Source organism: Chaetodon auriga, chromosome 7, assembly GCF_051107435.1.
Source record: "Chaetodon auriga isolate fChaAug3 chromosome 7, fChaAug3.hap1, whole genome shotgun sequence".
In the NCBI taxonomy this organism is placed as follows: domain Eukaryota; kingdom Metazoa; phylum Chordata; class Actinopteri; order Chaetodontiformes; family Chaetodontidae; genus Chaetodon; species Chaetodon auriga.
Window position 1 is genome coordinate 2,295,001 of NC_135080.1, and position 15,159 is coordinate 2,310,159.

The 15,159-nt window shown below is 43.2% G+C and overlaps 1 protein-coding gene across 2 annotated transcripts in view; it reads right to left on the bottom strand.

The window, feature by feature from the left end:
• The window catches only part of pak1 (p21 protein (Cdc42/Rac)-activated kinase 1), a 48,986-nt gene that overhangs the window by 16,452 nt on the left and 17,375 nt on the right, over window positions 1–15,159 (bottom strand). For both annotated transcript variants that reach the window (XR_013077388.1, XM_076734746.1), the window contains exons 3-4: window positions 4,546–4,765; window positions 109–203 (exon numbers count right to left, since the gene is read on the bottom strand). Coding sequence is in view for 1 of the 2 variants with exons in the window: in XM_076734746.1 (XP_076590861.1) it covers window positions 109–203; window positions 4,546–4,738 (288 nt within the window). In the remaining variant the exon portion in view is untranslated. The remainder of the gene's footprint in view (window positions 1–108; window positions 204–4,545; window positions 4,766–15,159) is intronic.

The window sequence follows — 15,159 nt, forward strand, 5'->3', positions numbered from 1 at the left end:
AAACAAACCACAAATACACACCAAAGACACACACTGCGGTTGCGTTCAGTGAATTCAGGAGTGTTACTACACACAGGGGAACAAACACACAAAACCGCACACACTTACAGTGAACTCTCCAGTAACAGCATCAAAGCCGACATGGATGGTGTGTTCAAAATCAGATGGCAGAGAGATCTCTGGACGCTCCTTCTTCTTGTAGGCTGACAGAAGAAACAGAAACGTTGATTTTACATCACCCCAGATTGGCTGAAGAAACTCAACCATGGTCGTAAACATGATGTGGTGTTTAAGACAGATTATACTTGTTAAATAGATATACTTCAGGAAATACTGGTTATTAAATTCCCTTTAGAATAAAGGTGTGTGAGTGAAAACGAACATAAAACAAATGGCTTTATTTAGAGTCCTAACTTGGCTCTCAAAGGCTGCAGAGGAGCAGCCGAGATGCTGGACCAAATCAATATTTAATCAGACTGTAACGGAAAATCCTAAATGCAACATATTCTTAAAAAAAAAATCCCTGGAAGAGGAAGTACAAAGAGATTCAGGTTCATTAACATTCCTGGAAAGGCCTTAAATCCAGTGAGAAATACGCTGTAGTGAAAAAGAAGCAGACAGAGAGGGAGAGCTCAAGGAAAACACAGGAGAGAAAATTTGGAAACAGAATCGAGGAAAATGAGCGTGGAAAGAAGATGAAAAGAACAGGAAGAGAAATGAGAGAAAGACGAAAAAGCAGACGCCATATGTTGGAAACGGTGTGAGCGGATCCTCTGGGAAATCATAACTCCAGCGAGAATCACAGGCAACAGACCCCCCTGGGATGACTAACAATGATGCAGGAGCACCAGCCTCCCACAAAGCATCATGGGTAATCGTTCCCTGTGTGTGGAGGTGTACGATGAGGTAGTGTGTCAACAAAAACTGGGAAGTGTTTATTCTTCCAGACACATCATATAGAACAGAAGACAGTGAAAAAACACGGCTGCAGTATAAAACCATGTCAAACTGTTGCTGGTAAAGCACAGCTTCTCATCTGTACGCTGGTTTGAAGGTAAGGTCAAACAGACTCAAACACGTTACTGACTTAACACTCCAACACAGCTTCACTTCTGTGAGTGAGTTTTACACAGTAGTTCTCATTGTTACGGGCTGAATCTATCTTTCCGGGACAGGATTCAAGTTGCACTTCTGTGATTCACCATTCCTGTTTGTAATTCTATCTCAGTGAGATTAGCCTCGCTCGTTACTGTTCACTCTCCAAAGCTGTATCAGAGCGGTGTTCAGTTACTGCCAATGCAAACACAGCATTTCATTCTGCTGCTGCTTCGCGTTAAAAGCATTCAGCTGGTGACACATGAAAAGGCTTTTATTGTGAAACAGCCACAGGAAACACACTTTATTTATCGATGAGGTGGGATGAATAGCGACTGTTCATCAAACTGGCTCCACGATACCAGACATTTAACACAATTCTGTAATATGTCAGGGAGTAATGGGAGCTGCAGGCTGCACAGCTCCAACTCCTGTGGTTATTGTGGATCGGTCACATCTGGCTGAATATCAATCTGATTAGTTAACTCATCGCTAAAGTTCAATACCAATCCAGTATAAAGAATGGGTGCATCAGTAGCAGGTGTTTATCCGCCAGCTTCGGTACAGGTGCAGTATGTCTGTAGCTGTACAGTCACTTAATGGATGATGAAACAGAAGTAATTGGCTGGTTATAAGGAGATTATGAGTGAGAGCATCTGCTCTCAGTACTGACACAACAAGGCCAAACTCATCTGTCTCTCTGAGCAGAAGAAAACTGTAAACATTCTTTTTATATAATGTGTACTGCTGGAAACACTGCATGAATGAATGTTGGGGATTCTCCTACCAGATCAGTCGACTCGCTGTGTCTAGATTCAATGAAGTAATTCTGCTGTCGAATGTGCTGTTAGATTACGGCCTGCACGCTTTGTTTTCTGTGGCTGTTTGATAAACATAATTACTTGTACATTTACATAATTACTTAATACATGTTTGCCCTACTGGTACCAATCATCTTTGTGCACTGGATTAAAACAACACTGCAAATGGCAGCTTACAGACTATTTTTTTAACACAGCTGTTTCAGTCATAGACCTCAATGGCCAAAATGCAACATTTTGAAATACATTTAGATGTGAAACTGTTCAGGAAGGGCCAGAAAAACAGAAACGTCTTGAGTGCGCCACTGAAAGGCTGCCAAACTGCTATGTAAGAGTAACTGATGATGTTTAGATGAAGGCTGAAGCAGGTGAATGCTCGGTGCTGGTTCAGCTTGATCTTACTGTGGCTGTTGACTTGGTGGATCATAGCATTATTATTGAGAGGTTGAGGGAAGGTGTTGGTGTCTCCAGAGCTGCCCTCCAGTGGTTCTCTTCATATTTTCCAAACAGAAAATCTGCTGTGTGTATTGATGGCTTCACCTCCTGTCGAGCTTGATCTGAGTACGGGGTGCCACAGGGCTCCACTCGAGGACCAGTCTTAATTTCTTTTTGCTTTACTCAAACAGCATGATATTTCATTTCATTGCTATGCAGATGACACTCTGCTGTACTTGTCATACAAACCGTCTGAATGAGCTAAGCTATCATCATGCTGTACCCACCATGATTCAGATCACAACCCAGTTCATGTTGGTTCAGTCGTGTTTTTTCCACTTGAGAAATATCCCCACAATTAGATCTTTTTCAGCTTTTAATGATCTTCAAAGAGTCATTAGTGCTTTTATCACGTCTCCTCTGGATTACTGTAATGCTGTGTTTACCTGCCTTGGGCAAACATGACTACGTGGCTTCAAGGTGTCCAAAATGCAGCCACCAGACTTTTGACCACGTCACAAAAGCGTGATCATATCTCCTCTGTTTTAGCTTCCCTTTACTCGGCTGCCTGTTCATTTCAGAACTGCTTTAAATTTTTAATCTTGACTTTGAAGCCCTCACATGCTACGGCAACGAGCTACCTGGCCGAGATTCTACACCATTACAGCCTGTATCTTGAGGTCCTCTGATAAGGCCCTGTTGGTTTTTCCTGGTCAAGCCTGAGGACCCAGGGGATCAGGGCCTCACCTGAGGATCTTAGAGGACACGTAATACTTTTATCCATTATTTCATACCTTTATTTCTTTGTTTTTTACTCAGTGAGTGTGATGATGTATTTGACTGTTCTCCAGCCTTTTTTTTTTGTCCTTGGTTGTTTTGAAAGGGGCTACATAAATAAAGTTACGGTTATTACCATTATTAAACTAACGTGAAAAAAGAACATATATGTATTGCATGTTAAGATGCTACCACCAGCTCTGACACAATAAGGCCAAGATAAAACACCACGTCATTAACACACTGGATGCTGTGAGACTGTGTGCTGCTGTCACAGTGTAACCTACTAATTATAACATTTATTTTTTGCCTCATTTCATCCAGGACAGGTTTTGCTGAGCAGGCACGCTCACTGTCGTCACTGTCCTGCTTCACTTGGTCTATTTTACACTACTGCTGGCCACTGAGCAGAGGCATCCTGCGTACGGTGGCCTGCTTAGGACATCTCAGGCGCAGGTCTTCAAACTCTGCCGTGGCTTTCATCAGGCTACTCTGTACTCTGTCGTCCTCAGCTGGCTTTAGGCTTGGCTGTACTTTGGACTTTGGCGCACTAACAAGTCTGTTAACACACACTGAGCGTTAACATGTTTATATGAACAGCTCCTCTTTTCTCACCAGCACATTTCTACACCTCACTACATTTCTTAATGGTTGAGATAAATAGTGATTTCCAAAACAGACTTCAAAGAAGCTCAGAGAAGGTACCGCGAGCTGAATTCTGCTGCAGAGCATCTGATAGCAGTGTTGACACAATAAGGCCAGGCTGATGTAAACTCTACTGCACTGCTCTGATACACAGAGGGAGGCTGTGAAAGTGGAGGAAGACACACTGAGGAGGCTCCAATGTGTTCGCTGGCTATTGATCAAGCTGTGTGAAACTGATGAGATATTGCTAAAGACTGGAGAAACGATGAATTCAGACAGTTAAAGAATAAAAGGCTGTATCTGGTGCCATGTTGAAAAGTGATGATGCTTAAAAACAATGATGCAAACCACTGGCCTAAAGCGGCTTGTGAGATTCAGGATCATATGCCGTCCTATACTATGATCTAATCCACGTTTTTAAAGACTTAGCTTTACTGTCTTTTCTGTGATTCGTTAAAAAGTAGTCACTATGATGACAGCATGATACAGCACCACCTGCACCACATGGAGACCAAACACACTGACACACAGGTTAATGTGCTTTCACAGTGACACTTTCTGAGGCTTATAAGTCAAAGACAGCCGTCAAAACATTTAAAGGTTAAGATAAATGTGTGAAATGGGCTTTATGTCTACACATCTACACACCCATCCTGTCTGTAATTCAAAGGCTTGAAGTGCCTTGCTCAGGGGTGACATGAGTGTTGGCAGTAACTGAGGGACAAAAAAAGACAAAGCGATGCTGAAGTTCACACCGTGGTGAAGCACTCACTCTTATCGCCTCCTCCAGTCAGGATGAATCGGATCGAGCGGTCCTTCTTCTTCTTGTCCTCCGGGTTTGGTGGAAGGGGCTTGGAGCCGTGGTTGAGGGGGGCGGGGTCCTTGTTGCAGGATCCAATCATGGTGCTGGTGTTCCTCATGGGCGGAGCTGGGGGCTTGTCCTCGACCTCCCCATTATCAGACATCTTCAGCTAGGCTGCAGCCGACCGCTCCTGTACAAAAACATGCCAATCACAGAGGAGGCAGGGTGAGCAGCAGGAAAATCAGCCAATCACAGGTGAGCATTCAGAATTCATTCATTCTCTTCATTTATTCATACCTTGTACAGCACTGCAGCTAGTTTTTATTCTCCTCTTTAATCTGTCTTATTCTTTTATCCATCATTTTATTTCACTCTTTAATAATCCTATTAATTGTGTTTTTACATTATTTTGTTTCTATCTTGTCTTAATGCCGTTTAAGCACCTTAAATCACCTTGCTGTTGAGAGGTGCTGTACAAATAAACTACTCATGTTTCTACTCATCAGCAAAATACAAGGTTTTTAGTCTGTAGTAGAAATATTGACAAAGCAATATGAATGATACGCTAAAGTCAAAAGGCCAAACTACCAAAAGATATAGGTGTGTGTGTGTGTGTGTGTGTGTGTGTGTGTGTGTGTGTGTGTGTGTGTCTAATGACTCAGACCTAAATGCTGAAAGAGGAACTTTCTGCCTGGTCAAAAGATAAGCGACTGATAGAGACACACACACACACACACACACACACACACACACACACACACACACACACACACACACACACACACACACTCAAGTGCAACCTGGAGTATGAACACACAGCTGAGAGGCACAGAGGGACATTTTAATTTCACAACACCCTCACGCAAAAATACACACAATCACATGCTGCAAGCCAACCTGCTCTGCTAAATGCTCCAGAGCTACACAGAATAATCTACACACAGACACACACACACACCCACATCCACCCACACAGTCACACACAGACACTGGGGATGCTGATGATTCATCAATGATCCATTAATCCCATCAAGAATTTAATATTTTAACTGATAACACACACACAGTCCTGACAGTATCAGCTCCCTGCAGGTGGCTCCAGCAGCCACAGCGTCATCGTGGAAGGACTGAACTCAGCAGAGGAAGCAGCTCCCTCCACGGTGGATCAACGTTCTGTGCCGCTGCTACATCTTATATTCATCAAAAAGCCGACAGACTAACACTAAATGTTCTGTTTCTATAGTACAGAAGTTACTGAGTGTGCTCATGACACAGAGTCTGCTGTCTTCCAGTAAAATCAAACATAAGCGGAATATGCTGACATTCGCTGATCAAATCCCTGATCCCTGCCATGAAGCTTTTAGCGTGAAACTGAATGAGGAAAATATTTATCAACTCATCCACTGATCTTGGACCAGAACAAACAACTCCTAGGTTTGGAAGTGCTCTCTGAAAACATTATCAGGGTTATTTTCTCACACTTGACCAACTCCTCCAGAGCTACAGAAGACATAACAAAACTGTTGTCACAAACTTAGGAGTGTCAACATGACGAATAAACTGATGACTGAAATCAACGACAAAGTCACAGCATAAGACCAAAGCAAAAGACCAAAAAGATCACTTAAGAACTTATGGAAACATATTTCCCCCCAAAACTTCTCAACCCCAGCTGAGATTTGATCAGCAGCTGCTGCTGAGGGATGTGACAGCATCATGCAAAACATATAGTTTTCACTTTAAATACCTAAAATTGATGACTTCCCCTTCAGGAGGAAGCTGGGACGTCTTACCTCAGCAGAGACACACAAACATGCTGACAGCTTCAACTCCACATGAAGAGACACCGCTGGACCCACTCAGAGTTAAAGTAAAGGAGAGTGACAGAGTGTGAGGCTCTGCTGGCCTTTTGACCAATCGTGCCTCTCATGGACAGTGATGTCATGACATGATGTCACAAGGTGAGTCACATGAGGAAGTGAGAAATGTGGCAAACACAGAGATTCTGTAAAGGCAAAGGGGAAACTTAAACACACAGCTGTTTGTTTTGTCTGCTGGGTAAAAATACACACACACACACACACACACACACACACACACACACACACACACACACACACACACACAGGTAGACTGTGTTTACAGCCACAAATACAAACAATCGCTGTTTACAGGGAAGTGATGCCACCTTTGTTGTCTGTTGATCTCAAACACACACAAACACATGTATTTAGTTTCACACACTCTCACACACAAACACACACACACACACACACACACACACACACACACACACACACACACAGGGGATGTGACAGCAGAGGTCTCATATTTCAGACAGTCCTGTCAGTTTTAGCAGAAACCTGTTATCAAACAAACCCACACTGTCTGCTACGTCACACACACACACACACACACACACACACACCTTGTGGAGGATGAGTAATGTGAGTTTCACAGCAGTCAGAGGGTTTTCCCGACCACACAGAGACTCTCTACACAAGATACAGACGTCTCTACCTGAGAATGTGTCATTGAGCAAGGCACTAAACCACCTGCTTCTGGTCCCTCCTGACCTTTGACCCCCACCATCATTTTCTTTCATCACTGACCGGTGTAGTGTTGCATATGAGGTGACACAACAGTAATTTACACATGTATAAAGCTTCATATTTCAAACAAAACAACAAAACACAACATAAAGTTACACACAGCATGACAAAACACAATAATTAATTCATCAATTAATCGCTTGTTAACTTAAACGGTTACTGTTTAAGTTTTGAAATAAAAAGGTGTGTAGCCAAAGAGGAGAAAAGTCTGCAAACCTTTATGTTTCAGAAGCTGCAACCATCGAGCACAACCCGACAGAAACAGCACAGCAACCAATAGATCAACAAATCAACACAACACAAACAGTGTGTGTTTGTTTACGAGTGCAGAGACAGACTCCACTGCACACACACACACATGCACACACACAGGCATGCACGTACACACACACACTGTATACAGTGTAGTGTTTATGACTTGGTGCACAGTGTGTGTCTTGTAATTCTAGATATCATATAAGGTCTCTGACACTATGATATTTTCCCATCAGTCACACACACACACACACACACACACACACACACACACACACACACACACACACACACACACACACACACACACGATGATTACAGTGCATCTCAGAGCTGTCATGTCTGACCCATCCATTTCTCAGCTGACAACTTTCCCACTTTTCATCTCCTCCTCCACTTCTCCTCCCATTGCTTCTTTCCTTCTCTTTTCTTTTTCCATTAATGCTTCCACCTGGTAAAATTTTACTTTTTGCTTCATCCATCTCTCCCCTTCCATCTTTCCAAACTCAGTCTCGGTCCCTTTTCTCTCTGTCCATTTCACCCTGCCTGTCCTTCAGTCCTCCTTTCCTCTCCTCCCCATCATAGTGAATCCTGTCTGGTCAGTTTCTCTGACCCACATCACCCTGAAAGTCCAGCCAGTGTTTGACTCTGCAGAGGTCTCACTCTGTTGGAGTTGTTGAAACTCCAGAAACACTCTGACTGTACAGCGGTACTACAGATGCTGGTGGTGTTTCTTGTTCTTCTACATGATCTTTGGTCAAGTACAGACACACAAACCAACAATAGCCAAGTGTAGTTTTGGCCCATCATCAAGTTACTCCCAGATTAAGGTTAATTATTGACAGCTGATATGTTGTTGCTGTACTGTAGGTTGTGGTAAAGGAGAACAGTGCTGCACCACTAGCAGGCGGAGGTGGAAAAGACACAGCAGAGGGATCAATATTTGATCAGGTCTATTTTAGCAGCCACTGATTCATCTGCCTGGAGGAATCTCGACCGAAAGCAGCTGCCTGCTGTGGCTGCAAACCTGGCTGATGAATGGAGGTATGGAGCGAAAACACAGCCGAGCTGAAAGGTGATAAAACAGAGTAGAACTGAAGAAACTGTGTGTGTTTGCTCTCCTAATGTGTCCATCAGTCACACAGTCATTTCAAGAGGCACAGGAGGCCACCAGCTAATCAATAGTCACTACAACTTTAATATCTGATAACTGATCTGACAAAATTGACACTCTGTCACAATTCATGTCAATACACAGATTAAATAAAACTCATCTACCTGCACTCCCACCTCTGTCTCCCTGTATCGTCTCACTTGTTCAGTCCATCTCTCTATTTCACTTGTAACTGACAACAGAACAGAATCAGAGATCATATTTTCAAAGTCCAACAAACACACAGATACTGTATATGTTCATGTCCATGTACACATTATGCACACACACACACACACACACACACACACACACACACACACACACACACACACACACACGAGACAGTGGCCATTAAATGTCAGCACTTCCTGGAAACGCCATGTCAGCCTCTGCAGCCACATTTACTGGAAGAAGACTTCACACACACACACACACACACACACACACACACACACACACACACACACACACACACACACACACACACACACACACACACACACACACACACACACACCCATCCGTGCATGCATTAACCCTCTCTGACGCATACATATACACACATTAGTGAATGTCATTGCATTTTAAACGCAGCACAGTCTTCTCCTCCTGCACTGCGTCTCTTTATTCCCACTGTCAAGGCAAAAATGTACTAGCGGGAACATCTGAAATATTTGTTGCATTGCTACAACATTCTTCTTTATGTGGTATTTGTCCTCTGTTCATCTCCAGTACAAATGAGTAAGAGGTTAGTCTTGCTTTATATAAATAAAACCCGACTTCACTGGATTGTTGCGCCATTTTAATCAAAGGTTAATCATTAACATCAGTTCTCCTGTCCTTCCTTTTTCAAACTGGAGTAGAGCTGAAACCATGAGTTGATTCATCTAGTTGATTTTCTACCTGGCAAATATTTTAATAATAGATAAATATTTTATTTAAAAAAAAAAAGACAAATGTTTGGTGGTTCAACCTCTCGAATGTGAGAATTTGCTGATTGTATGTACACACGTGCACACACGCACACACACGCATGCACACGCACACATCTCCCTCTCTGCCACCATCCTCGTTAAACATTTAGCTGAGCTTGCAGACTCAGCAGGAGGGATCCGCCCCAGTTGTAGTCCAGGAGAGTTCAGTGTCTCTGGGCATGATGAGGCCACAGAGCCCTCGCCTGCTCCTGGATCTCCCACACGCACACACACACATGCACACACAATACTGTGGGACATGGCACTAACTAAGACACATAAACAGGAAGAGACAAAGAGACAGACAGATGAAAGGAGAGTTGGAGATGTTAAGCGGCCTGCCAGTCAAAAACACAACAAAGAACAAAAGAGGAAGAAAGACAAGGAGTTAACTGCTGCTGACGTCTTCTGAAGTCCCTGAGACAGCAGCAGGAAGTCATGAAATAACCAGCAGAGACAATGGACAGGTTTGACTGATCGAGACAAGGAAACAGCAGACAGAGAGAGAGAGAGAGAGAGAGAGGCGTGAGCGACGAGGGGAGATCGAATTTTGACGACTCCAACATCATGTCATCGTGGTAATGACATGAACCCCAAGGCCCAGACTTCAAATGTATATTTTAACATATTTTACAGAGCAGACTTTAGAGCACATACACACACATACACACGGATACATGTGAAAATTCCACAGTACACACACACAACATGACACAGAAGCTATTTTCAAGTTCAAATGCACGCACACACACACACACACACACACACACACACACACACACACACACACACACACACACACACACGCACACGCACACGCACACACACACACACCGACCACACCCATTATAATTGGAGTCTTTGAAGTTCCAACCTCGGGAGAGTCCCTGGTCTACACGGTTCATCCTGACTGTTCTTCTACCTTCAAGACGTTTTTCATCGTTCATCTGCCTGATTAATATCAAACCGTACTCTAGTCATTACTCTCTCTTTATTCTATTATTTTTCTATTATACTCTGTTATTTTTCACCTGAATGTTGTCTTGCTTCTTCTTCAAGGATTTCTCATTGTCAGCACACTGTTAGAACAAGTACTGTTATAATATGTATGTGCACATATTGACAAACTCATCTTCCTCCTGCTAATAGAGCTCCATCTTTGTCAAAAAAAAAAACAAACTAAAACACATTAATGAGCAGCACTGTTGCGCTCTGTGACATGTTGCTGCTACAAATATTCACCAGAGCACCAAATGTGTATTAATCCACTGCTGGAAATAATCTCCAACAAATTTCCTCCTCACTGTATTCAAAGCCACCTAATATACTAAGCAGTGCGTACTGATTTGGTCACAATGTAGCATGTAGTATGCAGTATGCAAACAGTATGCCAAAAATACTCAAATGATGTACTGACTTGGCAAAAATCTGCAGACTGCATTGGACCACTGGACCTCGCCTACTTTGTCCAACGATGCAAAGCACTAGAGGTCACAACAAGCAGCTGAACCAAGAACGGGAAGATTTTTTACAATTTTTGTATCTACTCCATCACTAAATTCACTTCATAGCTTTAACATGTGATACATACTGCATACTGCGTCCATTAGCAGTATGTAGTGAGTCCTTTGTTAATTAACAATAAGAACACTTTATATTAACAGCAGTCCTTTAGAACCGTGATAGACACACCTGCAATAAACAAACACACTTTAGGAGTAAAAAAATTGTAGGAACACATTTTAAAGTACAATAAGTTTCTGCAAAAACACACAGACACACTCTGGAACAGTGTAAAGAGGTGTGTGTGTGTGTGTGTGTGTGTGTGTGTGTGTGTGTGTGTGTGTGTTATTGAGACAGATGGTAATTTTGAAGAGGAGGATGTGGCCAAACATAAAATAAAGGATAGATGAGAAGAAAGAGAGGAGAAAGCATGAGGAGAGGAGAGGAGAGGAGAGGAGAGGAGAGGAGAGGAGAGGAGAAGAGAGGAGAGGAGAGGAGAGGAGAGGGGGATGGTGGTTTTCTTCTGCATGAATGAAGGACGTGACAAGTCTATATGGGATGGGGCGAGAGACATAGAAAGAAAGACAGAGAGGAAGAGAGAGAGGAGGAAGTAAAGAAAATAAGAGAATACAGGAGAAATTAATTTAACACAGAGAGAGAGAGAGAGAGAGAGAGAGAGAGAGAGAGAGAGAGAGAGAGAGCAAATAACAGACTGTGCCTTAGCAGGGGCCAGGAAGACACACGCGCACACGCGCACACGCGCATACACACACACACACACACACACACACACACACACACTTCAGTAGATCAGATGGAGGTGTTCAGTGCCTTGCCCGAGGGAACGTCGACCGCATATCTTAATCTGTTTAGGTGTCGATATCCCTCTCATTTTACCCATGATCCTTTGTTTCTCAGGTCGCTCCCTTCAGCCGGCTCAGATTACGTCCTCACTCCAAACGAGCAGTGCTCTTATTGGACATCTTTTAAGCTTTTGGGCGTCTCTGTGTTGCTGTTTGGTGCTCAGTGTGTCTGTGAGGCTCAGTTCAGAGCTGAAGCGACTCGTCAGATGATTGAGAAACTTTTCAAGAGAAAAACTTCTCACGTTCCATCTTCTCAGCTGGCTTCCCTTGTTCACATTACTGTAAACTGAATTTCTTTGGACTGTTGGTCAGACATAACAAGATATTCAATTACATCACTTTGGGCAATGCAAGATTGTTACAGCTGACTCAGGAAATTTGAGATAGACCAAACAATTTGTGGATTAATGAAGAAAATAATCTGCAGATGAATCCATTATGAAAATACCCATTAGTTGCAGCCATAGTTGATTTCATTTAGGACTTTTTTATGCTGATTTGAATAGAAAATAAGAGCATCACCAAGAAAACCAGCTGCTGGCCAGTCAGAAAAGTGTTTCTCAATACTTATACGGAGGTGCAACATTAAGACAATGATGTTAAATCAGTGTTAACATGCACGACAACACATGGTGTATTTTTCCAACGTGAAATCTAAAGAGCAAACTAACGACACGTCAAAGCAGCATCTGGTCCTGATGTGAAAGCCTGAGGAGGATGACACGCAGCCATGTTTCATGCAGCAGTCAGCGGGTTGAGGCGGTTTGTACAGTATGTGTTGCTTTGTAAGTGACATCACATTCAGCTTAAAGTCTGATTGGAGCATCTAGTCTGAGCCACATCACTAAAAAAATCCACTTTAGTTGAATGTCAGACCACCAGGACGTGGTTCAAGTTTCCATGTGGTTTTCGTAGCCGTCCAGATTCAATCATCCTGATTCCAATCTGAATACAGAAGAAAATCTGATTTGGGCCGATGGTCTTAACAGAGCCAAATGTTCCAGAACCAGAGCCGGGCCATAACTCAAAGCTTCAGTCTTCGCTTGTGTGATTCATGTGATTTTATTCTGACAAAATTCTCATATCACTGCGGTTCACGTTATATGTCTAAATTAACACACACACACACACACACACACACACACACACACACACACACACACAGAGGACAGGATTAACTGGCTGTCCGTCTGTCTGTGTGTGAGCAGCACATCGATTATGCAGGTTATTGTAAGTAAGGCATCCCATCCCAAAACTCCTGCCCCACCCACCCACCCACCCACACACGACCTGCTCCATACAGCCATCTGTCCAGCCCCGCCTCAGCATATTGCCTTCAAGGGGCCAACTGAGGCAAGTGTGTGTGTGTGTGTGTGTGTGTGTGTGTGTGTGTGTGTGTGTGTGTGTGTGTGTGTGTGTGTTCCAGGAGATCTGAGCTGGTTAAAAAAGCATACTGGGATCATTTGGGCGATCTCTCCCTCCTCACAGTCTTCGGATCATTTACATTTCAGTCACTCAGCTGCGCTTCAGGCCGCTGAACGTCAGTGATTTGAATAATCAGTAGAGAGGAGTTGAATCTCATTTTGTCAGTCAAGTCACTGCACGTTTTTTCAGCATTTTACACAGAGTGAGGAAGGATAAGAGTGTGTCAGGCTGTAAATGTTTACAGTCCATTAAACAGTGCATTGTAATGCTGTTTTTATTTGGTATATAAAATGTGAGAAAGAACTGTCGAACTGTCGTGTCCTTTTTGGCCACTCTAAGCATCCATATTGTAGGATTCTTTACTGAACTACGACCAGGACATGATTGTCAGTTGGAAGGAGCTCGAGTAGGACTAAAGGAGGAGGGTGTCAGTGATGCTGAAACATCCGAAGAAACATTTGAATTCAGAGTGAACTGGCTGGAAATAAAACCAGTCAAACGAGTAGCTACTAGTCCTTCCAAAGCTTTGGAGGCTGTCTCACTCTACATGTGATGTGTGATCACATAAGCACAGGCTTCACTGGTCGACTGGACAAACTGTGTCCCGATTATGATCCGAACTACACTCGCTGTCAAACTGAACCAGCGTCACTGCCTAAATCACTTTATGTCTGGTTGTGTCTGTTTCGGGCCTCCACTCGGTGCTACAACTCCGACTCTTATGAGAGCATGAAAACAGAGAAATGCATTTGTAAAAACTCTAATGCAGACGCCGTCTCACAGCGGTGATAGTCTCTGGTGGACAGACATTTCACTGATATTTTACAGATTTGGAACACCCAGAGCCACTTCTTTGGGCTAACCGAGTCACACCAACATCCTGATTTATTTATTACTAACAAAAAACATTTGATGCTTTAAGAACGTGCCAAGAAATGTCTGTTGCATTGAGGAACTTGCAGTCATACGCTGTCCTCTCCATTCAGCTTGTCTAATTCAATACATCACAGCTTGTGTCTGTTTCCTCTCCCTCTTCCTCTCCATCTACTGAACCAGAAAGCATCTAAACTGACAGTCCTGTGAAATGCAACCCTTCCTGTTCATCTCACATCCAAACATCCACGATCGGATGCCATTTCTCTTGTTTGTTGGCAAAGTTTAGTCATAAAGCTCAACTGAGCAAAGTCTGATTGAAGCTAATAGCTAAACGCATTATGCTATAAAGGTCTGGATAGGGAAACGATACAGTCTTAAACCAGCCCTCCGGCCTTCACATCGTCTACTCCACAGTGAAAATCTGTGCTGGCAACAGGAGAAAGTGTGTGTGTGTGTGTGTGTGTGTGTGTGTGTGTGTATCTCAAGATCAAGTACAAACAACTACAAAATCAAATTCAACAGCATGGACTCCAGAGAGACTCCCGACATGACAAGCCACAATGACCTAGTGTGCATGCATGTGCGCACACACACACACGCACGCACGCACGCACGCACGCACGCACGCACACACACACAGAGCTCAACATAATCAATACCGACATGGACTACAAGGTCACATTAAGACCCCCAACTGGGAGACCTGATGTTTCATGTCTGTTGTGCCCTTTAGACCATGAACACACACACACACACACACTGTCTGCTACGTCACACACACACACACACACACACACACACACACACACACACACACACACACTTCTAGATGTTACATTCTGCTGTATCAGTAAAAGTGAAAACAGTCTCAAATCACCTGTAAAATGTGATCTTTTCCTTCAATTACAAAAAGTAATTAA